The 23,338-nt window shown below is 44.0% G+C and overlaps 1 protein-coding gene across 10 annotated transcripts in view; it reads right to left on the bottom strand.

Moving 5' to 3' along the window:
- Nucleotides 1–3,829: 3,829 nt before the first annotated feature.
- Nucleotides 3,830–23,338, bottom strand: part of ACOX1 (acyl-CoA oxidase 1) — a 33,234-nt gene continuing 13,725 nt past the window's right edge. For 6 of the 10 annotated variants that reach the window (XM_063799319.1, XM_063799316.1, XM_511690.6 and 3 more), the window contains 12 exons: nucleotides 18,422–18,582; nucleotides 15,678–15,785; nucleotides 14,097–14,216; nucleotides 13,835–13,950; nucleotides 11,721–11,890; nucleotides 9,671–9,833; nucleotides 9,030–9,220; nucleotides 7,975–8,154; nucleotides 7,752–7,857; nucleotides 7,474–7,617; nucleotides 6,511–6,717; nucleotides 3,830–5,064 (listed from right to left, as the gene is read on the bottom strand). In XM_063799319.1, coding sequence (XP_063655389.1) covers nucleotides 5,017–5,064; nucleotides 6,511–6,717; nucleotides 7,474–7,617; nucleotides 7,752–7,857; nucleotides 7,975–8,154; nucleotides 9,030–9,220; nucleotides 9,671–9,833; nucleotides 11,721–11,890; nucleotides 13,835–13,950; nucleotides 14,097–14,216; nucleotides 15,678–15,785; nucleotides 18,422–18,582 — 1,714 coding nt within the window. In that variant the 3' untranslated portion in view covers nucleotides 3,830–5,016. The remainder of the gene's footprint in view (nucleotides 5,065–6,510; nucleotides 6,718–7,473; nucleotides 7,618–7,751; nucleotides 7,858–7,974; nucleotides 8,155–9,029; nucleotides 9,221–9,670; nucleotides 9,834–11,720; nucleotides 11,891–13,834; nucleotides 13,951–14,096; nucleotides 14,217–15,677; nucleotides 15,786–18,421; nucleotides 18,583–23,338) is intronic. The other 4 variants (XM_063799320.1, XM_063799321.1, XM_001149084.5 and 1 more) reach the window with 1 other exon arrangement.

Below are 23,338 nucleotides of genomic sequence, written 5' to 3' on the forward strand. Positions count from 1 at the left end.
CAAACTCGAGCTACAACAGCAAAGGGGGAAAAAGGTAGCAAAGTAATTATGTGCTCCCAAGGCAGTCATTTAGTTGAATCCATAACTGGAAATAAAAAGGCATTTATGAAGTGTAGTCCGCAGTCTGAATGTGGAAGGTGGAAGATCACACATTTACTAATCTAAGAAACACTCAAAACATATTTTGGTTCAGAATTCTAAAAAATCCCGAATTTTCCATGATCTTCCCAAGACAACCAATGACCCACTTAAATTTAAGGCAAAAACACCCTTGAATCTAGGAATGTGCACATATGCAACAGCTAACATCTGGTAACTCTAATAATGTTCCTTATATGTTTCTGTGTTTACTATCATGAACCATAGGAAGAAGTACTGGAAAATTTAGTAAGTGTGGACAGTTAAAAACACTGGCCCGGCGCAGTGGCTCACGCCTGTAATCCCAGCACTTTGGGAGGCCGAGGTGGGTGGATCACGAGGTCAGGAGTCCAAGACCAGCCTGGCCAACTTGGTGAAACCCCTGTCTCTACTAAAAATACAAAAAAACTAGACAGGCATGGTGGCAGGCGCTGTAATCCCAGCTTCTCAGGAGGCTGAGGCAGAGAATTGCTTGAACCCGGGAGGCGGAGGTTGCAGTGAGCCAAGATTTCGCCACTGCACTCTACCCTGGGTGAAAGAGCAAGACAATGTCTCAAAAAAAAAAAAAAAAAAAAAAAAAAAAGCAAAACCCCATCATCAATATTTTAAAATAAAAAGTCGTTTTAGTCAATTACAGTGTGACTTGTTCTAATCCTCCAAGAATGGAGTAGTAAAGAAACAGCAGAAATGACTTCCCTGCATTATTTCATGAAAATGATCAAAACCTTTATCTAAGTCAGAACATCAACAAGACTCTTGGTCTCAGGTCATTAGTTTCCTGGCACTCCTCCTCTCTCTAGCTGTAGTAGCAGCTACTGCTTGAAGACAACCTATATATCCCAGGCATACCCTCTACACGTATAAAAAGATGTGCAGGTGTTACAGACCACCTACACCTAATTCACTTCCTTTCTAATAAGATGGATGGAATAACTCGGAAAAGGGAAAGGAGGGATTTTGAGCCGCAGTTGTCTAAAGAATTATTGATTCACAGGGATCTCCAAGATTATGCATTTGAAGAGTTTTATTTCTCCACCCAAAGCCCTGCAGTGAAGAAAATCCAAGAATTAAGATGTAACATGTTGGCTGGGTGAGGTGGCTTGTGGCTTATGCCTGTAATCCCAGCACTTTGGGAAGTGTGGGGGGAGTGGGAGTGCAGATCACCTGGCCAACATGGTGAAACTCCATCTCTGCTCAAAATACAAAAATTAGCCGAGCGTGATGGCAGGTGCCTGTAATCCCAGCTACTCAGGAGGCTGAGGTGGGAGAATCGCTCGAACCCGGGAGGTGAAGATTGCAGTGAAGTCGAGATCGCACCATTGCATTCCCGCCTGGGAGACTCCATCTCAAAAAAAAAAAAAAAAAAAAAATTAACATGTTGGCCCAGTGCAGTAGCTCACTCCTGTAATCCCAACCCTTTGGGAGGCCTGAGGTGGGAGGGTCACCTGAGGCTAGGAGTTCATGACGGGCCCAAGGCAACATAGCCATACCCTATTTCCAAAAAAAAAAAAAAAAAAAATTAGCCAGGTGTGGTGGTGTGCACCAGTAATCCCAGCTTCTCAGAGGAGGCCAAAGCAGGAGGACCACTTGAGCCCAAGAGTTGGTGGCCAAAGTGTGCTACAATCACACCACTGCATTCCAGCCTGGGTGAGAGTGAGACCCTCATGGGGTGGAAAAAAAAGATCTAACATGTTAACTTTAGGAACTATAAAATGCCTTCAGGTGTATGTGATCTGAAATTACAAGTGGTGACTTCTCAGAAAGCATATGAACACGGTGAATGTTGTAATGTTCTGAAGATAAGCTGATACTTAGTAGTGATATGTTCTAAAGACAAGAACATGAGGGCCCCAAAGGCTGTGTCATCAACTCTGCTTTGAGGTCACTAATTTTTAAATACAGAGCATAAAGTAGAACTCCAAACACTTGGGCAAGAAGAATCCATTGCAAATAGCCAACACATTTCTATTAAACCTCACATTTTCAATTTTGTATTTGGTTGAGAGTACTTTTTTAAAAAAGGCTTAAATCAATATTATCTAACACACACAAAAAATCTCATTAATTCTACTCACTCTGGGCCAGATGCTGTGGCTCACACCTATAATCTCAGCACTTTGGGAGGCTGAGGCGAAATGATCGCTTGAGCCCAGGAGTCTGAGACCAGCCTGGGCAACATGGCAAAACCCCGTCTCTACAGAAAAAATAGAACAAATTAGCTGGGCATGGTGGCACGTGCCTGTCGTCCCAGCTACTCAGGAGACTGAGGAGGGAGGACCATTTGAACCCGGGAGGCAGAGGTCACAGTAAGCCAAGATCCCACCACTGCACTCCAGTCTGGGTGACAGTGATACCCTGTCTCAAAAAGATAAAAATAAAATTCCTACTCAGTAGTTTTGGAGAAGACAAGGTTAAAATGTATCTTTGTACTTGTGAAAATGGCTCACAAAATTTTGAATCCAACAGACCCAAACTTGTCAGTGGCAGTCTAGTGTGGTAGAGAGAACAAACTGGACTTGCCACTTCCTTTAAGGTACAGCCAACAAATGTGTACCAAGTACTTCCAAGGACTCCTAAAGTGACTGGAGCCACTCACAACTATTGCTACAACTGCAGTAATTACAGCTGATTTACAGCTGTCCACTCAGACAGGTATCACTCCTTCCTTTTTTGTTCTTAGTGTTCCCTAAATCTAATAAACCTCTATTCTAAATTTCTTCATAATTTAAACCTATGTTTAGTTGTGTGGCATATTTTTTCTCTCTTAATAGTACAAATCAGTGAGGTTTACTCTATCTTTATTCTTGATTATATTGAATAAAGTTCAAGACAGAACATTCCAATATTAATAAAAATAGCATTAAATGTCAGATTTAGATTTTTTTTTTGAGACGGAGTCTCGCTCAGCCACCCAGGCTGCAGTGTAGTGGCACCATCTTGGCTCACTGCAACCTCTACCCGCCAGGTTCAAGTGATTATCCTGCCTCAGCCTCCCGAGTAGCTGGGACTACAGGCGCGTGCTACCACCATGCCCAGCTAATTTTTGTATTTTTTTCAGTAGAGACGGGGTTTCACCATGTTGGCCAGGATGGTCTCAAACTCCTGACCTCAGGTGATCCACCCGCTTCGGCCTCCCAAAGTGCTTGGATTACAGGCGTGAGCCACCACGCGTGGCCCCAGATTTAAATAAAACGTGAGGTACTGGGTCAAACGGGGCTCTGCAGGTCGATGATCTCCTCAAACCTGCAAAGACATCCCATCTATGCAACTGGATTGGGGGGTGTCATTCCAAACACCCTCAGATCCTGCCCAGATATTCATCTGTGAACAAGGTATTTCAACACTAATTTTGAAACAATTCTACATCTAGCAGGTCAGTTTATCATTTTCCAGAATCTGAACTACTGTCAGGATAGACTCAAGTGAGATTAACACAGGGTTAATCTTCAATCTTAACACAATTATCAATTAGTTCTCCCAGTGGAACGATTAAGGCTTTTGTCAACATGTAGCATTTCTGCTGTAACCTATAAGTCTCATATTACCAGTTCCCCAGGATAGATAGATATTATGTCAGGTCCCAAGATAGGAGTTATGTTTCCATGGAATTAAGCCATATTCTCAGGACTGATTCTAGAACAGCTGGTTTCATGAGGCATATGGCGTAGATTAAAAACAAAACAAAACAAAGTGACTTACATTGACTTTAAGAAAAAATTAATTAAGATGTATTTAACCTTTAAGTATAGAATGATTGTGTAAATTAGATTTCAACTGAAAGGACAATTAGCGATTCAGAGAAAGCTCCTAGAAATAGACTGAAAACAAAGCCATACATAGAGTAAGAAATAGAACCTATGGAACTTCCATTTTTCTAACTATAGTTTTTTGTTTTTGTTTTTTCCCAGTTGTTAAAAAAAAAAACAAAAAACTCACAGTTTCAATATTTTCTGAACCAAAAATCAGAACACATGGTTTGTGTCAAAGGGTTTTTCTGTGCTACGTCTGGGAGTGGTGACCTAAGTGACATTTTTTTTTAATGCCAAATACAGTAACCTCCAAGCTTTTAATGGCTTATGCCAAGATGACAGAATATGTGAAATCTGATTGTCCCAGAGTTACACTCTGCACTCCAAAGCTACAACAGTGCCACAGCTGAGAGGTTTCCCTATACTTCCTACTACTGTGACAATTTAGCGATCCTTCAAATGGAAAATTCCTAATTACACGAGACAATGGTCCTACAGTAGGCCCGTGCGGAATAAGTTCCCTCGCTGGAAAAATGCTAGCATGAATAGTTTGATAAATGCAATCCATCAGCAAAGGAGAGCAAGCAGGCAGAGACTGTGCCAAGCAGAAACTCATTCGCATCAAGTTTTCCAATAAGTTTCCTTCCCCCAGTCCCTTTTCTTCAATCCTGCTTTTAAGCCAGGCCCCAGGGTAAGTCTGGTAGAACACTGAGCAGGAAAGCTTGGAAGGGTTCTACACCACTTCAAAAATACCTTTGCTTAAAAACACTTATATAGCCAGTGATTAGCAATTAAAATGTGAAAATAATCAACTACTTAGTAGTTAAATTCTGCTAATTATCAAAAGTCATAGTCTACTGGGATCAGCAGCATTACAAAAGGAAGTCATATCGCATTTCTTAAGCTTTTTCTGAATGGTTTAACAGGTCTCTTTCAGTGTTAATTGCACTTAAAACATCTGCTTTTTTTCATTTAATCTCTGAAATCTGTTCATTTTTTTCCCTCCATTTATAAAAAGGGGTCAATTTATCATTTGCTCTATAGCTATTTGAATTCGAAAAAGATTCCACAAAATTTGAGTTGCACACAGGCGCTTTCTGAAGCAGATTAAACTTGTCCTTGTGACACTTCAGAGCTTGGACTGCAGTGACTTCAGGTGCTTGTAAGATTCGTGGACCTGTGGGGAAAGGAGAGAGAAGAACTACTAATAAACAGTTTGCCATGTTAAATAGTATACTGTTTTTTGTTTTTGTTTTTTTTTGAGACTGAGTCCTGCTCTGCTGCTCAGGCTGGAGTGCAGTGGCACAATCTTGGCTCACTACAGCCTCTGCCTCCCAGACTCCAGCGATCTTCCCACCTTAGCTTCCCGAGTTGCTAGAACTACAGGTGTGTGCCATGACACCTGGCTGCTATTTGTATTTTTTTGTAGAGAAGGGGGTTTACCATGTTGGCCAGGCTGGTCTAGAACTCCTCAATTCAAGTGATCCACCCACCTCAGCCTCCCAAAGTGCTAGGATTACAGGCGTGAGCCACTGTGCCCAGCCTGTGGTTGTTTCTGAAGAGTCCTTATCTTTTAGAGCTATGCATTGAATTATTTATGGATAAAATTATCTGATGTCTTAGTTTTTTGTTTTTTTTTTTGAAACGGAGCCTCGCTCTTGTTGCCCAGGCTGGAGTGCAATGGCATGGTCTCGGCTCACCGCAACCTCCGCCTCCCAGGTTCAAGCAATTCTCCTGTCTCAGCCTCCCGAGTAGCTGGGATTACAGGCATGCGCCACCACGCCTGGCTAATTTTGTATTTTTAGTAGAAACAGGGTTTCTCCATGTTGGTCAGGCTGGTCTCAAACTCCCGACCTCAGGTGATCCACCTGCCTCGGCCTCCCAGGTGTGCATCACTGAGCCTGGCCCTGATGTCTTAGATTTATTTCAAAATAGTCCCCAGGAGGAGGGGGATGAAGGTTCAGATGAAACACAACTAGCCACGAGTTGATAGTCATTGCTGCTAGACAAAGGGTGTACCAAAGAGCACTACGGAATTCTCTTTTTGTATATTTTATTCTATTTGTGTGTGTGTGTGTGTATATACTTTTTTTTTTTTTGAGACAGAGTTTTGCTCTTGTCACCCAGGCTGGAGTGCAATGGCACGAACGTGGCTCACTGCAACCTCCGCCTCCTGGGTTCTCCTGGGTTCAAGCTGAGGCAGGAGAATTCCCGAGTAGCTGGGACTACAGCCGTGCACCATTACTGCCTGGCTGCTTTTTTTGTATTTTTAGTAGAGACTGGGTTTCGCCATTTTAGCCAGGCTAGTCTCGAACTCCTGACCTCAGGTGATCTGCCCACTCGGCCTCCCACAGTGCTGGGATTACAGGTGTGAGCCAACGCGCCCGGCCTGTATATATTTTTAAATGTTCAATTCGTTATGAAAAATTGAAATTGATTAAGACCCTGGTTACTGTGGGAACAACCCAGTTCCCTTCTGAACCTGTTGCTCAAATAAAGTGACTGTCAGAAGTGGCCATGGTACTTTCAGAGCTTTCACAGATAAATCCCCTTCGAGAGGCCTTTCCTGCTTCAATATTTAAGTGAAGACTTTTAAAAAGGTGCAGAGACACTGGATTTTTACCTCTGCTTTGTTCAGTGGGGAGTTCTTAGCCCACTCAAACAAGTTTTCATACACATTCCCATCATAGCGGCCAAGCACAGAGCCAAGTGTCACATCCTGAAAATCAAATGCATCAACCAAAGCAACAGCATCTGAGCGAATCAGAGTGAGTAACTCCTTTACATGCTGGTTTACTTGCGTAATCTGAGGCTCTGTCATGATGCTCCCCTAAAAGAGACCAAAATAAGTAAATAAAACATATATATGTATATAGATAGACATAATTATATGCATATACAGCTATAAAGCGGATGACAATTTTTTTTTCTTTTTTTTTTTTGAGACTGAGTTTCACTCTTGTTGCCCAGGCTGGAGTGCAATGGTGTGATCTTGGCTCACCGCAATCTCCGCCTCCCAGGTTCAAGCAATTCTCCTCCCTTGGCCTCCCAAATAGCTGGGATTACAGGCATGCGCCAGCACACCTGGCTAATTTTGTATTTTTAGTAGAGATGGGGTTTCTCCATGTTGGTCAGGCTGGTCTCGAACTCCCGACCTCAGGTGATCCGCCCGCCTTGGCCAAAGTGTTGGGATTACAGGCGTGAGCCACTGTGCCTGGCTATTTTTCTTTCTTTTTTTTTTTTTTTTGAGACAGAGTCTTGCTCTGTCACCCAGGCTGGAGTGCAGTGGTGCCATCTTGGCTCACTGCAACCTCTGCCTCCAGGGTTCAAATGATTCTCGTGCCTCAGCCTCCCTAGTAGCTGGGATTACAGGCATGTGCCACTGCACCTGGCTAATTTTTGTATTTTTAGTAGAGACAGGGTTTCACCAGGCCAGGCTGGTCTTGAACTCCTGACCTCAAGTGATCACCGTACCCGCCTTGGGCTCCCAAAGTGCTGGGATTACAGGCATGAGCCACCGTGCCCGGCCAACAATTATTTTTCTTAAAACAACAACTAAAAAGACTTATACTTAGAAAATACTGACCTGAAGGAAATCCCCCGCGTTCTGACTGATTCCATACAGAGAATACAGCAGACATAAACTCCTTAAGACAGCTTGAATGGCTTTATCTTGAATTTTGAGGAGTTTTTCTGAAAAGAGCTTAACTACCACATAGTGGCAATGTGCCTAAGATTAAAAAGAAAACATCAGAGTTTGAGAACCTTGGAAAAAGATTCAATATACAGTGACTAGGGTTTCTGTACCAGAAAATGCGGGATGCTGGGGGCAGGGAAGGGGAAAAAGAGAGAACTACCACTGACCTCACTTGCTCGAACAAGGTCAACAGAAGTTAGGTTCCAAGCTACCTCCTTGCTTTTTCTGTGAATCACTTCTTTTTGAAGGTTTTTTGCAGCAATTTCTACTAATCTGTGAAGACATAGATTGGAGGTCTGAGGAAATGATCAACAGTACTCATGCCTTCTTGTCATCTGTCAGGGCCCCAGCCCCACTGCTGCGTATTCTAGCTCTTGAGGGAGAGCTCACCTGGCTGCACGGAGTTTATACGCTTCGGTTAGGCTTTCGGGGCTGTTGATATCCACCATGGTTGGCCAGACTGCTACCTGCTGTGGCTGGATGCGCTGACTGGGCAGGTCGTTCAAATAGGACACCATGCCACACACCAACTTTCCTGAGTGCACCTGGTCATAACTTTTCATCAGGAACCTAAAAGTCACCAGTAAACATGCTTTTAGTAACTCTACTTTCTTTTTTTTCTTTTGAGATGGAGTTTCGTTCTTGTTGCCTAGGCTGGATGGAGTGCAATGGCCAGATCTCAGCTCACTGCAACCTCCTCCTCTTGGGTTCAAATGAATGATTCTCCTGCCTCAGCCTCCCAAGTAGCTGGGACTACAGGCACCTGCCACCATTCCTGGCTAATTTTTAATATTTTGTTTTTTTAGTAGAGACAGGGTTTTACCATGTTGGCCAGGCTGGTCTCTTAACTCCTGACCTCAAGTGATCTACCCGGCTTGGCGTCCCAAAGTGCTGGGATTACAGGAGTAAGCCACCACACCTGGCCTTTTTTTTTTTTAATGGAGTTTTCGCTCTTGTTGCCCAGGATGGAGTGCAATAGCGCAATCTTGGCTCACTGCAACCTCCGCTTCCCAGGTTCAAGCGATTCTTCTGCCTCAGCCTCCCAAGTAGGCCGGGATTACAGGCAATGTGCCATCATGCCCGGCTAATTTTTTTGTATTTTTTTAGTAGAGACACGGTTTCACCATGTTGGTCAAGCTGGTCTTGAACTCCTTACCTCATGATCTGCCCACCTCAGCTTCCCAAAGTGCTGGGATTACAGTCATGAGCCACTGTGCCCAGCCCAGTAACTCTACCCTTGATAGAACTTCAAGCTATGTAACAGGTGCTTCATACTCTCTAGTCACCACGAAATAAAAACCGTGAGTCAGGATGGAAGGCAAAAGTATACCTTTAAGGAACAAATATATATATACGGTGAAGAAAAACCATGGGAACAAGAACCTAGGAAAAGGACTAGAACATTCTTATGAACAGATGGGAGCAATCGCGGATTTGACTCTCACCTAGCCGTCTGGAGCATCATGACAGTGTTTTCTCCCTCAAAGGTACAGCTTGGGGTGAAATTGACATAAATATTTGGAAGACCACTGCAATGAGAATAGCCATGCCCACCACAAGCCATCCGACATGCTTCAATGCCAGTGTTTGCAGTCCAGGAGGTGAAAGCCTTCAGTCCAGCGGTGAGGGCATGAAGCTGAGAGGACAAGCACAGATCTGTCAGGACATCTGTGGTGCTGAGAGCCCAAGAACCAATGAGAAAACACACCCCTCCTCTAACATCTTGGCCACTGTCAAAACACAGCTGCCACACATGCAAACTGAAGAAGCACAGCTGTCCGACTGGCCAGAAGAATACAGAACACTACCCATGCCCATCTAAGCTGTTCTACTTGGCTAAACATTCACCACTTACATTTCCTTGATTGACAAATAATCAACATGGTACAGTATTTCTGATAACACTAAAAATACTGAAAAACAAACCCCACAGATCTTCATATCTGATCTACTTTCAACCAGAAGAAGTTCTCAGAATACATACTTCTTTTCAGGAAATACCAACATTTAGTTATCTCTGGACCTCATCCAACAGGCAACCATGAAACAGAAGGGTGCCCATGAGTGAATGAGACCAAACTCATACCTCAGGCAGTTCACTCAGGTCCCCTTGACCAATGCCTTCGTTAATCCGGTGATAGGTCTCCTTCATGTATGCGCCCACAAACTGGAAGGCATAGGCAGTGGCCAGGAGTGGAAAGAGTTTATACTGCTGGGTTTGAAAATCCAAAATCTGTGGTTCTGGTTCACTACGTGACATAGAAAAAGAAAAAAAGTAGTAAGTAAATGTTTATACAGAACTTTCTATATGCCAGGTTCTAATCTAAGCACTTGGTATTTTAACTTATTTAGTCCTCTTAAGGGCACTGTGAGGTAGTTACTATTACTATCTCCATTTTACAAATGGGAAACTGAGAGGTTAAGAATCTGCCTGAGGTCACACAGCTCGTATGTGGCAGGTCTTAGATTTAAATTGAGGCTTTTTTTTTTTTTTTTTTTTTTTTTTGTGATGGAGTCTCCCTCTGTCACCCAGGCTTTAGTGCAGTGGTGCGATCTTGGCTTACTGCAAGCTCCGCCTCCCAAGTTCAAGCGATTCTCTTGCCTCAGCCTCCCACAGTGGTGGGATTACAGGCATGAGCCACGGTGCCTAGGCTATTTGGCTCCCTAAGACCATGCTGTAATTACCTTGTACTGCGTAGGCTGACAGAATTTTCTGGCTGCAAAGTCCATATCTGTCCTAGTCTTTCCAGTATGACTAAGAAAACCGTAGCTCATAGCAACATACAAAACCAACGCTAGTCAACTTAATAAGAAGGCAATGCCGAAAAGCTCTACTCACCAGATGGCTGAATACATTGTATTTTGACCACAATCTTGGAGAAGACCCAATGGATGGTGTTAAATATTTTGAAGTGTAAGAATTAGCAAGGGTCTCATTGTATCAATTCCTTTATTCCTTTTTAAAAATGTAATTATTATTATTATTTTTTGAGATGAAGTCTCTAACACCCAGGATGGAGTGCAGTGTTGTGATTTCGGCTCACTACAACCTCCACTTCCTGGGTTCAAGTGATTCTCCTGCCTCAGTCTCCCGAGTAGCTGGAATTACAGGCACCCGCCACCACACCCAGCTAATTTTTGTATTTTAGTAGACTTGGGGTTTCACCATGTTGGCCAGGCTGGTCTTGAACTCCTGACTTCAAGTGATCCACCCGCTTTGGCCTCCCAAAGTGCTGGGATTACAGGCGTGAGCCACTGCGCCTGGCCTTAAAATTTAATTAATTTTTAATTTTTTTGAAAATAGACCAGCCTGGCCAACATGGCGAAATTCCGTCTCTACTAAAAATATAAAAATTAGCTGGGCATGGTGGCGTGCACCTGTAATCCCAGCTACTCAGGAGGCTGAGACAGGAGAATCACTTGAACCCAGGGTGGCAGAGACTGCAGCAAGCTGAGATCGCGCCACTGCACTCCAGTCTGGGCAACAGAGTGAGAATCCATCTCAAAAAAAAAAAAAAAAGAAAAAAGAAAAGAAAAGAAAATAGAGACAGGGTCTCACTATGTTGCTCAAGTTGGCCTCAAACTCCTAGGCTCAAGTAATCTTCCTGCCTCAGCCTCCCAAAGTGCTGGGATTACAGGTGTGAGCTACCACACCTGGCCAGTTTCTTTATTCCTTAGGAGTAAAAAGAGTATCAGGGAGTATCAGTGAAAGGCAGTTGTAGGAATAAACTGTGGCTATTAATGCAAAAGGGAAACAAATTTAATGTCACTTTCACCATGCACAATTTATAGTTGCTAGTAGTAATCAGAACTTTCAAATTGCCTTTAGTGTGTTGAACATTTCACTTATAAAGTTCAAGTAATATTATTACTATTTTTCTTAAAAAGTTAAAAATAATAAGGTGGGTATTCTCTTTTTTTCTTTTTTGGCAGTCACTGATTATAGCAAGGGTGGTTATTTCTGTCTTTCCTCTTAAGAAAAGGAAGCCTAGATACGAAATTACAGGCCCAGTTATCACCCTAGCCAATTTTGCAGTGCCAATGCATCTTCTGTATTGACATTTGGGAATTCTGGGATCTGAATGGGGTAAAAACTAGGCCTTTGGTACTGAGCCCATCTAGGACCCTACCCTTACCCTGGCTTGATTTCAGACTGGTGCCTCACAGCGCTGTATCGGATGGCAATGGTGCACGCCTTAGACAGAGCCCGAGCAGCTTCTCCCACAAGGAAGGACCTGACAAACACCATGGTCCCGTAAGTCAGCTTGTTACTCAGCGGTTTCACGTACGTGCCATCAGGCTTCACCTGGAAGAAGAACGTGGAACTGATACTTCCTTCTTTTAAGCCCAAGAGGCAGTTCAGTGGTTCTCAAAGTGTGGTCCCTGGAATAGCAGCATCAGCATCACCTGGCAACTTGCATGAAATACTACATCTTAGTTCCCACCCTGACCAACTGAATCAGAAACTCCAGGGTAGGGCCTAGCAACCTGGGCTTTAACTGGCCTTCCAGGTGATTCTAACGCATGCAAAAGTTTGAGAATCATTGGTTTAGCAAATCAAAATATGTCCTTCAACCCTGACAACTGTTTCTGATTTCACTGTCACAGTAAAAGAAGCATCAGAGTGGGCATGATGGCTCACGCCTGTAATCCCAGCACTTTGGGAGGCCGAGGCAGACAGATCAAGAGGTCAGGAATTCGAGACCAGCCTGACCAACATGGTGAAACCCCATCTCTACTAAAAATACAAAAATTAGCTGCGTGTGGTGGCACGTGCCTGTAATCCCAGCTACTCAGGAGCTGAGACAGGAGAATCGCTTGAACCTGGGAGGCGGAGGTTTCAGTGAGCTGAGATTGTGCCACTGCACTCCAGCCTGGGTGACAGAGCAAGACTCTGTCTCAAAAAAAAAAAAAAAACCAAAAATTGCTGGGTGCAGTGGCTCATGCCTGTAATCCTAGCACTTTGGGAGGCCGAGGCAAGAGGGTCCCCTGAGGTCAGGAGTTTGAGACCAGCCTGGCCAACAGGGTGAAACCCCACCTCTACTAAAAATACAAAACAATTAGCTGGGTGTGGTGGCGCATGCCTGTAATCCCAGCTACTTGGGAGGCTGAGGCAGGAGAATCGCTTGAACCCAGGAGGTGGAGGTTGCAGTGAGCCAAGATCACGCCACTGCACTCCAGCATGGGTGACAGAGACTCTCTCTCTCAAAAAAAAAAAAAGGGGGCATCAGAAGGAAAAATGCATTATTAGCTCCTTTTTTTTTTTTTTTTTTTTTGAGACAGAGTCTCGCTGTATTGCCTAGGCTGGAGTGCAGTGGTGTGATCTCGACTTACTGCAACCTCTGCCTCCTGGGTTCAAGCGATTCTCCTGCCTCAGCCTCCTGAGTAGCTGAGATTACAGGCGTGTGCCATCACACCCGGCTAATCTTTGTATTTTTAGTAGAGACAGGGTTTCACCATATTGGTCAGGCTGGTCTTGAATTCCTGACCTTATGATCCATCCTCCTTGGCCTCCCAAAGTGCTGGGACTACAGGCATGAGCCACCGCGCCCAGCCTTATTCCCTCCTTTTATGAGACGGAGTCTCACTCTGTTGCCAAGCTGGAGTGCAGTGTCATGATCTCTGCTCACTGCAACCTCCGCCTCCCGGGTTCAAGCTATTCTCCTGCCTCAGCCTCCTGAGTAGCTGGGACTACAGGTGCGCACCACCACGCCCAGCTAATTTTTTGGTATTTTTAGTAGAGATGGGGTTTCACCATGTTGGCCAGGATGGTCTCCATCTCTTGACCTCATGATCTTCCCGCCTCAGCCTCCCAAAGTGCTGGAATTACAGGTGTGGGCCACTGCGCCCAGCCTCCTTTTTTTTTTTTTGAGACAAGGTCTCACTGTCATCTAGGCTGGAGTACAGTGGCATAATCACAGCTCACTGTAGCCTCGGCCTCCCAGGCTCAAGTGATCCTCCCACCCCAGTCTCCCAAGTAGCTGGGACTACACACGTGTGCCACCATACCCAGCTAGATTTTTTTACTTTTTGTAGAGATGGGTTCTATGTTGCCCAGACTGATCTTGAGCTCCTGGGCTCAAGTCATCCACGCACTCAGCCTCCCAAAGCGCTGGGATAACAGGAATATGCCAGTGTGCCCGGCTGTTATTACCTTCTAAAAGAACAGACCATTCTAACCCTATTGTGAGTAACAGCCACTCAACCCCACTGTTTGATGCCTCTGCTTCTATTTTCTATCAAAACATACCTGGGCATACTTCATCAGCATGTTTTCTCTGGGAATACGATAGTTGTCCATTTTGAGGTAGCCATTGTCTATCTCATCATAACCAAATTTGGGGCCGATGTCACCAACGGTAATTCCTACCACAGATGAAAGGACAGTCACGAGATGTTTATGCTCTGGAATTTCTGCCTTTCGCTCCGCCTCTTCAGTTGGGCATTCTACCTTTTGCAGAAGAAAGTGCTCAGTTTCATTTTCATCTCAACATCAGATGAACAGTTCTTACCTGGCAAAGGCTTATGGGTCCCGATTTCACGAATAGGTACGATAAAGGCATGTAATCCATAGCATTTCCCCTTAGTGATGAGCTGGGCAAGAACTATTGCATGATTTGAAGTCTTTCCAACTGTAATATCAAAGAGAACAAGGGAGAGGTGGGCAAACGTTCATACATTTTTAAAGGGTAGAAAAAAGAAGAAAGAATATGTTAAATCTAACACTAGACTAAACCAATAGTATGTGTCCAGAAAGCCTTTCTGCTGACAGCATCACACCTAGCTTTCAGAAAGAAATTCCCTTAAGCTAATAGTTATTACTTTCTTTTCTACTTATTTCTCATACATTTACATAGAGAAAATTTTAGGATAAAAATAAGAATATTAATTTAAACTACTTCCTTGTTATCCCTTAAGGCAGTGCTGTCCAAAACAGTAATCACTAGCTACATGTGGCTTCTTACATATAAATTATAAATAAATAAAATATATAATGTGAATAACAAAATCCTTCAACCGCTAACTGTATTGGAAATATATATTCCAAGATAATAACTCAGAATGGAATAAGAAGATATAAAAGTTTCGGGTCAGCCGGGCACGGTGGCTCGCGCCTGTAATTCCAGCACTTTGGGAGGCCGAGGCGGGCAGACCAGAGGTCAGGAGTTTGAGACCAGCCTGGCCAACATGATGCAATCCCATCTCTACTAAAAATACAAAAATTAGTTGGGTGTGGTGGCACGCTCCTGTAGTCCCAGCTACTCAGGAGGCTGAGGCAGGAGAATCGCTTGAACCCAGAAGGTGGAGGGTGCAGTGAGCGGAGATCACACCACTGTACTCCAACCTGGGTGACACAGTGAGACTCCATCTCAAAAAAAAAAAAAAAGTTTGTGTTAAAACTATTTAAATTTTTTTCTTTTTTTTTTTAAGAGACAGGGTTTCACTCTGTCACCCAGGCTGGAGTGCAGTGGCATGATCACAGATAGTAGCTCACTGCAGGCTTGAACTCTTGGGCTCAAGTGGTCCTCCCACCTCAGCCTCCTGAGTAGCCAGGACTATAGGTCTATAGGTATGTGCCGCTATGCCTGGCTTTCCTCTCTCTCTCTCTCTCTCTCTCTCTCTCTATATATATATATACACACACACACACCTCTCTCTGTCTATATACACACACACACACACACCCCTCTATGTACACACACCACACACACATATATTTGTTTGTTGGGTTGTTTTTGAGACAAAGTCTTGCTGTGATGCCCAGGCTGGAGTGCAATGGTGCAATCTTGGCTCATTGCAACCTTCCCGGGTTCAAGTGATTCTCCTGCCTCAGCCTCCCAAGTAGCTGGGACTACAGGTGTGCACCACCACACCTGGCTAATTTTTGTATTTTTAGTAGAGATGAGGTTTCAGCATATTAACCAGGCTGGTCTTGAATTCCTGACCTCAAGTGATCTGCCCACCTCAGCCTCCCAAAGTGTTAGGATTTCACCACCAAGTCTGGCCGATATTATCATAAAAGCTCTACATTCTAAGCAAAATCTCATGACAAACCTTCAAAACATCCAATAAATGCTGAAAAATTCACTTACGCCCACCAGGCCACCATTTAATGGAGGTCACAGTAGGACTGTTGAGAATGAACTCCTGGGTTTCAGGGTCATATGTGGCTGTGGTTTCCAAGCCTCGAAGGTGAGTTCCTAAGGAGATAAATTACATTGACTTCAGTTAAGAGATGGGGAAAAAATAGGCACAAGGAAAAATTTCCTGCACAGTCCTTTAAACTCTCATATCTCAGAGAAAAACAAAATCTAACAAAAAACACCTGTAGATGAGCTACAACTGGTTGATAACCAAGACACTGAATTTCCCACACTATCTGATGGTTTCCTATTAAGTTGAAACTCTAAGTGTCATGCATGTTCCATTTCTGTATTTTATTTGTTACATTTATTTACAGCAACTGAAAGAAAATATAAAGGCAACTTAGAATCACATTTTTAAGATCACAATATATGAATTTAACAGGGATGTTAACTGTCTTTTTAAACCCATCTCTGAGTTGCAAGTATGCCAATTTCAAGTCATATGTATTGTGTTAACCACACCAATTCAACATTCTTGAATTCTGTACTAATGAGAAGAATGAGATAACATGTGAGAGGAAGACATTTCAGCCAAAATTCGTATAAATTAAAAATGTATGGCTGTGCGCGGTGGCTCATGCCTGTAATCCCAGCACTTTAGGAGGCCGAGGCGGGTGGATCACGAGGTCAGGAGATCGAGACCATCCTGGCTAACATGGTGAAACCCGTCTCTACTAAAAATACAAAAAATTAGCCAGACATTGTGGCGTGCGCCTGTAGTCCCAGCTACTAAGGAGGCTGAGGCAGGAGGATTGCTTGAACCCGGGAGGTGGAGGTTGCAGTGAGCCAAGATTGTGCCACCGCACTCCAGCCTGGGTGGCGAGCAAGACTCCATCTCAAAAAAAAAGAAAAAAAAAAAAAGAAAAAGGCCAGGCACAGTGGCTCAAGCCTGTAATCCCAGCACTTTGGGAGGCCGAGGTGGGGGGATCACGAGGTCAGGAGATCGAGACCATCCTGGCTAAAGTGGTGAAACCCCGTCTCTACTAAAAAAACAACAAAAAAATTAAAGCTGGGCACGGTGGCTCACGCCTGTAATCCCAGCACTTTGGGGGGCCAAGGCGGGCGGATCACAAAGTCAGGAGATCGAGACCATCCTGGCTAACACGGCGAAACCCCGTCTCTACTAAAAATACAAAAAATTAGCTGGGCATGGTGGTGGGTGCCTGTAGTCCCAACTACTCGGGAGGCTGAGGCAGGAGAATGGCGTGAACCTGGAAGGTGGAGCTTGCAGTGAGCTGAGATCGCGCCACTGCACTCCAGCCTGGGCGACAGAGCAAGACCACGTCTCAAAAAAAAAAAAAAAATGTATAAAAGTATAACTGTTATTGGGGAAATGACCTGAAATGTGGCTTTTAAAAATTCCTAAAGGTCCAATAATAAGGTCTCAGTTGACCCTGCAGATTTCCAATGGCAGGCCTAACTTAGTCCTGCTGGTTCATTAATGTGGCAAGGAAGAGTTTCCAGTTTCTTATGTGTACTGGGATAGACAGGATCTTATGTTTTAAATCTTAACACAAATATACCAAAATTATTTGAAAAGAGTCATAGAAAAATGTTCTAGGTGGCAGTCTCTACAAAAATACTGTACTAAAGCAAACGCTGGGAACCTTTTACCAATCTGCTTTCATAACGCTTAGACCTCATTAAACACACTTTGAAACATTTAGAAGCTTCCAAGTTGAATAACCAACTTATGTGCAATCCACAACTTTCCCGAGTGGGAGTCAACAAATCAGACACAGACATCTTTCATCAAAGAAGCAGCTTTTACAGAAAAGCAGATAACATTAAACAGAACAGATAAGGACAAAATGTTTTCAAAAGCACAACTGAAACAAATAGTATTCCACTTGGAGTCTCATGAAAATCCTGTAAAATACTATTCAACACCGAATAAAAAGCAGCAGCTGTATAGAAATAAGGAGCAAGTGGCAAATACACATTAGACCAGTTTTTCTGAAACATCAGAGCAGAAAAAGAGAAGCCATAAGCAAATGAATGGCAAACACGGGCCCAATTCAGAGAAGATACAAAGAGGAACAGCGGCCACCTCCAGCCCACCCAGGTGCATGAAGAAAGCAGGTGGGGGTGGAAAGATCAATGAAAGGTGGAGATAGAGTCTGAAACCAAATGCCTGCAAGTTCGGCTTATCTTGGTTTTTTCACTCTCCAGCCAAGTCACTTGCAGAACTACTGATTGACTCAAAGTACAAATAACTCCAAAATGTCACACACGTCAGTTATAAGCTACTCATTTCCCTCAAGCAAATCCAAGAGTACACAAACTATTATTTGTATTTCTTCTGGAATTTGTACTCATTAAGGTATCAGTAGTAAAGGTAATCAGATAGTAACGAAGAAAAAAACAGCTTTGGGTTGTATATGCACACAGATTCTATACAACCTCAGTAACATTGAAAAACCACTTGGTAAATAAGGCCTGATTTGCAATTCTTGACCCTCTGAAGGGGAACTATGGTATAAAAAGGACAATCATTTTATCAGTATCATGGTCTTTAATTCCCACTCACCAAAGCAGTGTTTATACCAAAACCTGGACTCTGCAAAAAGAGCTCATTTAAACAGACCATAGAACATCGACACACCATCGATGGCACATGGTGGGCACTCCACACATGGTAAGCTCACAGGGGCCCGCCCAACCCAGAAGGTAGACTGAATACTCCATACCATGACCCATCTCTGTCTGGGCATAAGTGCCAATGATCTCCAAGTTCCAGGCGGGCATGAAGAAGCGCTCCTGCTGCTCCGCAGTTGCCTGGTGAAGCAAGGTGGGCAGGAACATGCCCAAGTGAAGATCCAGAGGCTCAGGCCGCCCTCGGTGCACAAAACTTCGAGGAAATATCAAGGATGGGCATTTGAGAGAAGAGTCATCAGGTGTGAGAGAATCAGCAATTTAAATAGAGCAAGGGAAGGAGACAAAAAAACCTTAAGTATGAATTAGTTGCGTGCACTTAATCATAGATGGGAGCACTGTCCCTTTCTGTATTACTTTATAGCTCTTGTTAATTTCCATTTTTCCTGAGTCGGCAAGGAGTACGAGCACAGGGATTGGTTACTGATTCCAAAGCCAATGCAGCACAAAACCACACGTGCAAGGCAGAGGATCCTAGCCCAGGAATTAAATAAAAGGAAATAAAGAAAATTTGAGAGGCCAGTGCAGTGGATCATGCCTACAATCTCAGCACTTTGGGAGGCCAAGGCGGTCAGATCACCTTAAGTCAGGAGTTCGAGACCAGCCTGGCCAACATGGCAAAACCCTGACTCTACTAAAAAGACAAAAATCAGCTGAACGTGGTGGCGCCAGCCAGTAGTCCCAGCTATTTGGGAGCCTGAGGCAGGAAAATCGCTTGAACCTAGGAGGCGGAGGTTGCAGTGAGCCGAGATCATGCCCACTGCATTCCAGCCTGGGTGACAGAGTGAGACTCTGTCTCAAAAAAAAAAATAAATAAATAAGAGAGAATTGGCCAGGTGCAGTGGCTCCCACCTATAATCTCAGCACTCTGAGAGGCCGAGGTGGGTGGATCACCTGAGGTCAGGAGTTCAAGACCAGCCTGGCCAACATGGCGAAACCCTGTCTCTACTAAAAATACAAAAATTAAGCAGGCATGGTGGCGCACACCTGTAATCCCAGCTACTCGGGAGGCTGAGGCAGGAGAATTGCTCCAACCCAGGAGGCAGAGGTTGCAGTGAGCTAAGATAACACCACTGCATTCTAGCCTGGGCGACACAGTGAGACTCCATCTCAAAAAAAAAAAAAAAAAAAAAGAGAATTTGAAAAGTTGTATAGGGCCAGGCATGGTGGCTCATGCCTGTAATCCTAGCACTTTGGGAGGCTGACGCAGGCAGATCACTTGAGGTCAGGAGTTTGAGACCAGCCTGGCCAACATAGCGAAATCCCGTTTCTACTAAAAATACAAAAAAAAAAAAAAAAAGGCCGGGCACCGTGGCTCATGCCTGTAATCCCAGCACTTTGAGAGGCCAAGGTGGGCGGATCACCTGAGGTCAGGAGTTCAAGACCAGCCTGACCAACATGGTGAGACCCCATCTCTACTAAAAATACAAAATCAGCCAGGTGTGGTGGCACATGCCTGTAATCCAAGCTACTTGGGAGACTGAGGCAGGAGAACCTGGGAGGCGGTGGTTGCAGTGAGCCGAGATCACACCACTGCACTCCAGCCTGGGCAACAGAGCGAGACTCTGTCTCAAAAAAAAAAAAAAAAAAAAAAAAAAAGTTGTCTAGAATGGAGAATTTGCTGGGTGTGGTGGCATGTGCCTGTAATCCCAGCTACTTGGGATGCTGAGGCAGAATCGCTTGAAGCCAGGAGTCGGAGAACAGAGAATTTGAGTGGTACTGGTACAAGGATTTCCTCTGATGAGAAAGCGAGACAGAACATAGTAGTTCTCTCAGAGTGACAGTATGACCCCCAGATTATAGTTTTTCCTCGATGCAACTTCAATAATGCTTCTAGGCTGGGATTTTTTTTCTGTTTTGTCCACAAAACATCCAGCGTAGAACCATATTCCTCACATAGCTCTGATCATTTCATTCAGATTCATCATGTCAAATATTCGGCCACGCTCTACTGAAACACTTTAATACAAAAACTGACAGTGCTCTTCATCCCAATAATTTATTTCAGAAATTAAAAAAGACATGCAATTTCTAGTGAAGACCATAATAACGACAAGTTACAGATTCATGCATAAGCTCTCCGTGACAATTATACAGAAATTATCATTAATGATAATAAACAGCTTTATTAGTTTTAAATCAACTTTCTGGGGTCATTCTTTTCCACTTAAAACGTGCAGGGGACAGGATTCTGTGTGAATTTTTGCTAAGGATAGGAAGTCGTTCTATAGGCCTTTGCATTTTTCCACATTACTGGTATTCTGTGTAATTGCCAGCTCCAAATCCGTCAACTCCATATTGCTCTTATCATTCTATGTGTCTTTGAAATGAGCATAAATGACAGTTCAGTTTTTAAATTGCTGTTTGTTCCTTGCAAAGTAGGGAGGAAAAGAACCAGGGCACACTGCTCAGACAAGTGCTAATCAATGACTTCTTCCAATCTAGTGGCTAGGCTTTCAGCTAAGCAATCACACTTTAGAAAAAGAAAAATCAAAGTATGTGTGACTGAATCCCTCATTTTACAGAGGAGAAATTAAGGCTGAGATGAATTAAATGCCTTGCTCAGGGAAAAAAGAAAATGGCAAAACAAGGACAAGAATCTCGTCACCATGGGAGCTGAGCAAGGGGTAAAACATGGACATGCAGAATGGAGAAACAGACACAGGGGCCAGGCGCGGTGGCTCACGCCTGTAATCCCAGCACTTTGGGAGGCCGAGGCAGGGGGATCACCTGAGGTTGGAGTTCAAGACCAGCCTGGTCAACAGGGTGAAACCCCATCTCTACTAAAAACACAAAAACTAGCTGGGTGTTTTGGTGGGCACCTGTAATCCCAGCTACTTGGGAGGCTGAGGCAGGAGAATCACTTGAACCCAGGAGGCAAAGGTTGCAGTGAGCCACGATGGCACCACTGCACTCCAGCCTGGGCGACAGAGACTCTGTCTCAAAAAACAAAAAACAACAACGAACAAAACAGACACTGGAGGCTCCAGAATGTGGAAGGATGGGAGGGGTATGAGGCCTGAAAAGTTACCTACTGGGTACTATGTTCACTATTTGGGCAATGGGTACTGCAAAATCCCAGACTTCACCATTACATAATATATACATGTAAGGAAATGGCACTTGTACCCCCTAAACCTATTTTTTAAAAAAAGAACCTTGTCACCTCGTCCTGTCTCCTAGCTGGGGAAATTACTGCACAAGCATAGCATGGACTAAAGACTGTGACTGCAGGCCGGGCGCGGTGGCTCACACCTGTAATCCCAGCACTTTGGGAGGCCAAGGTGGGCGGATCATGAGATCAGGAGATCGAGACCATCCTGGCCAACAAGGTGAAACCCCTCTCTACTAAAAATACAAAAATTAGCCAGGTGTGGCAGCGCCAGCCTCTAATCCCAGCTACTCGGGAGGCTGGGGTAGAAGAATCCTTGAACCCGGGAGGCGGAGGCTGCAGTGAACGGAGATCGTGCCACTGAACTCCAGCCTGGCAACAGAGCAAGACTCTATCTAAAAAAAAAAATAAGACTGTGACTGTAATGAAGATGCTAAAAAGACATGCTGAAAAAGCCAGGGCTGTCCTTGGAAGCCTCGAAAATGGAAATCCCACAAGGTGTCACCACTGGTAGAGACTCGGTGACGGGTTCACAGGGTTTCCTGGTACTATTTTTGTAACTTCCTATGACTCTACAATCATTTCAAAATTAAAAAAAAAAAAAGGCCAGGCACGGTGGCTCATGCCTATAATCCCAGTACTTTGGGGGGCCAAGGTGGGCAGATCACTTGAGGTCAGGAGTTCGAGACCAGCCTGGGCAACATGGTGAAACCCCATCTCTACTAAAAATACAAAAATTAGCTGGGCATGGTGGCAGGCGCTGGTTATCCCAGCTACTCAGGAGGGTGAGGCAGGAGAATTGCTTGAACCTGGGAGGCAGAGGTTGCAGTGAGCCAAGATCGCACCACTGCATTCTAGCCTGGGGGACAGAGCAAGACTCCATCTCAAAAAAAAAAAAAAAAAAAAAAAATTAATAGCGGAAATCCCAAGAAAAACACATTCATGGGATGAGAGTGCCTTTCACTCAAACAGAAATGTCAACTGTCCCCAGCCTTTTGAGTACTGTCTAGGAAGAAAATTCAATGTGCACTTAGAACCTGGAAGGTGAAAACTGAGTTAGGACTGAAACCTGGGACCAGACACTTTTCATGCTTTCATGGAAGGTTGTTTTACTTCACTAGAAATCAGAGCAATTCCTGGTGAAGGAAAGGCCACTATCAAGCACCCATCAGCCTCTGGAAGATTTACATCTGAGTGTACCACAGAGTGAAGATGCACGCTAAGGGTTACAACAAATGCGCTCAGTAGGGCAGGGGTAAAACCACTATAATCACAAATGGTTCTGACACTAAAGAATGTTTTCAGGAAAAAAATATTTCTTCCAAATAAGACAAGGATTATTCAGATGTGGATGAAATTTAGAAATGTTACAAGGAGAAAGTGAACTGCATAGTTTTTTGACTTAAGCCAAGTATTTGTTTTAAAAGCTGGTTATGCATGATAAAGATATTATTTTTAAATAATTTATCGTAAAATTACGAAGCACCAACATTATACTTAGTGAAGGGCTAGAGTCAGCTCTTTTAAAACCAAAACATCAAAAGGCATCCCCAGCCTCTCTTTCCACATGATACAAGGCTGGAAAGGCTGACAATCAATACTGAGGAAAAACCAATTAGACTAATCATATATGAGAAAGGAAGAAATAAAAAGCAGCTCTGTAGAAAGCATGAGTATCATCCTAGGAAATCAACAATGTCAACAAAATACCACAATAAGTGAATTGAGAAAAGCTGCAGGCTATAAGGGAAAAAAAATTAACAGCACTCAGGCGTGGTGGCTCACACCTGTTAATACCAGCACTTTGAGAGGCCGAGGAGGGCGCATCACGAGGTCAGGA

Source organism: Pan troglodytes, chromosome 19 (genome assembly GCF_028858775.2).
Source record: "Pan troglodytes isolate AG18354 chromosome 19, NHGRI_mPanTro3-v2.0_pri, whole genome shotgun sequence".
Lineage (NCBI taxonomy): Eukaryota > Metazoa > Chordata > Mammalia > Primates > Hominidae > Pan > Pan troglodytes.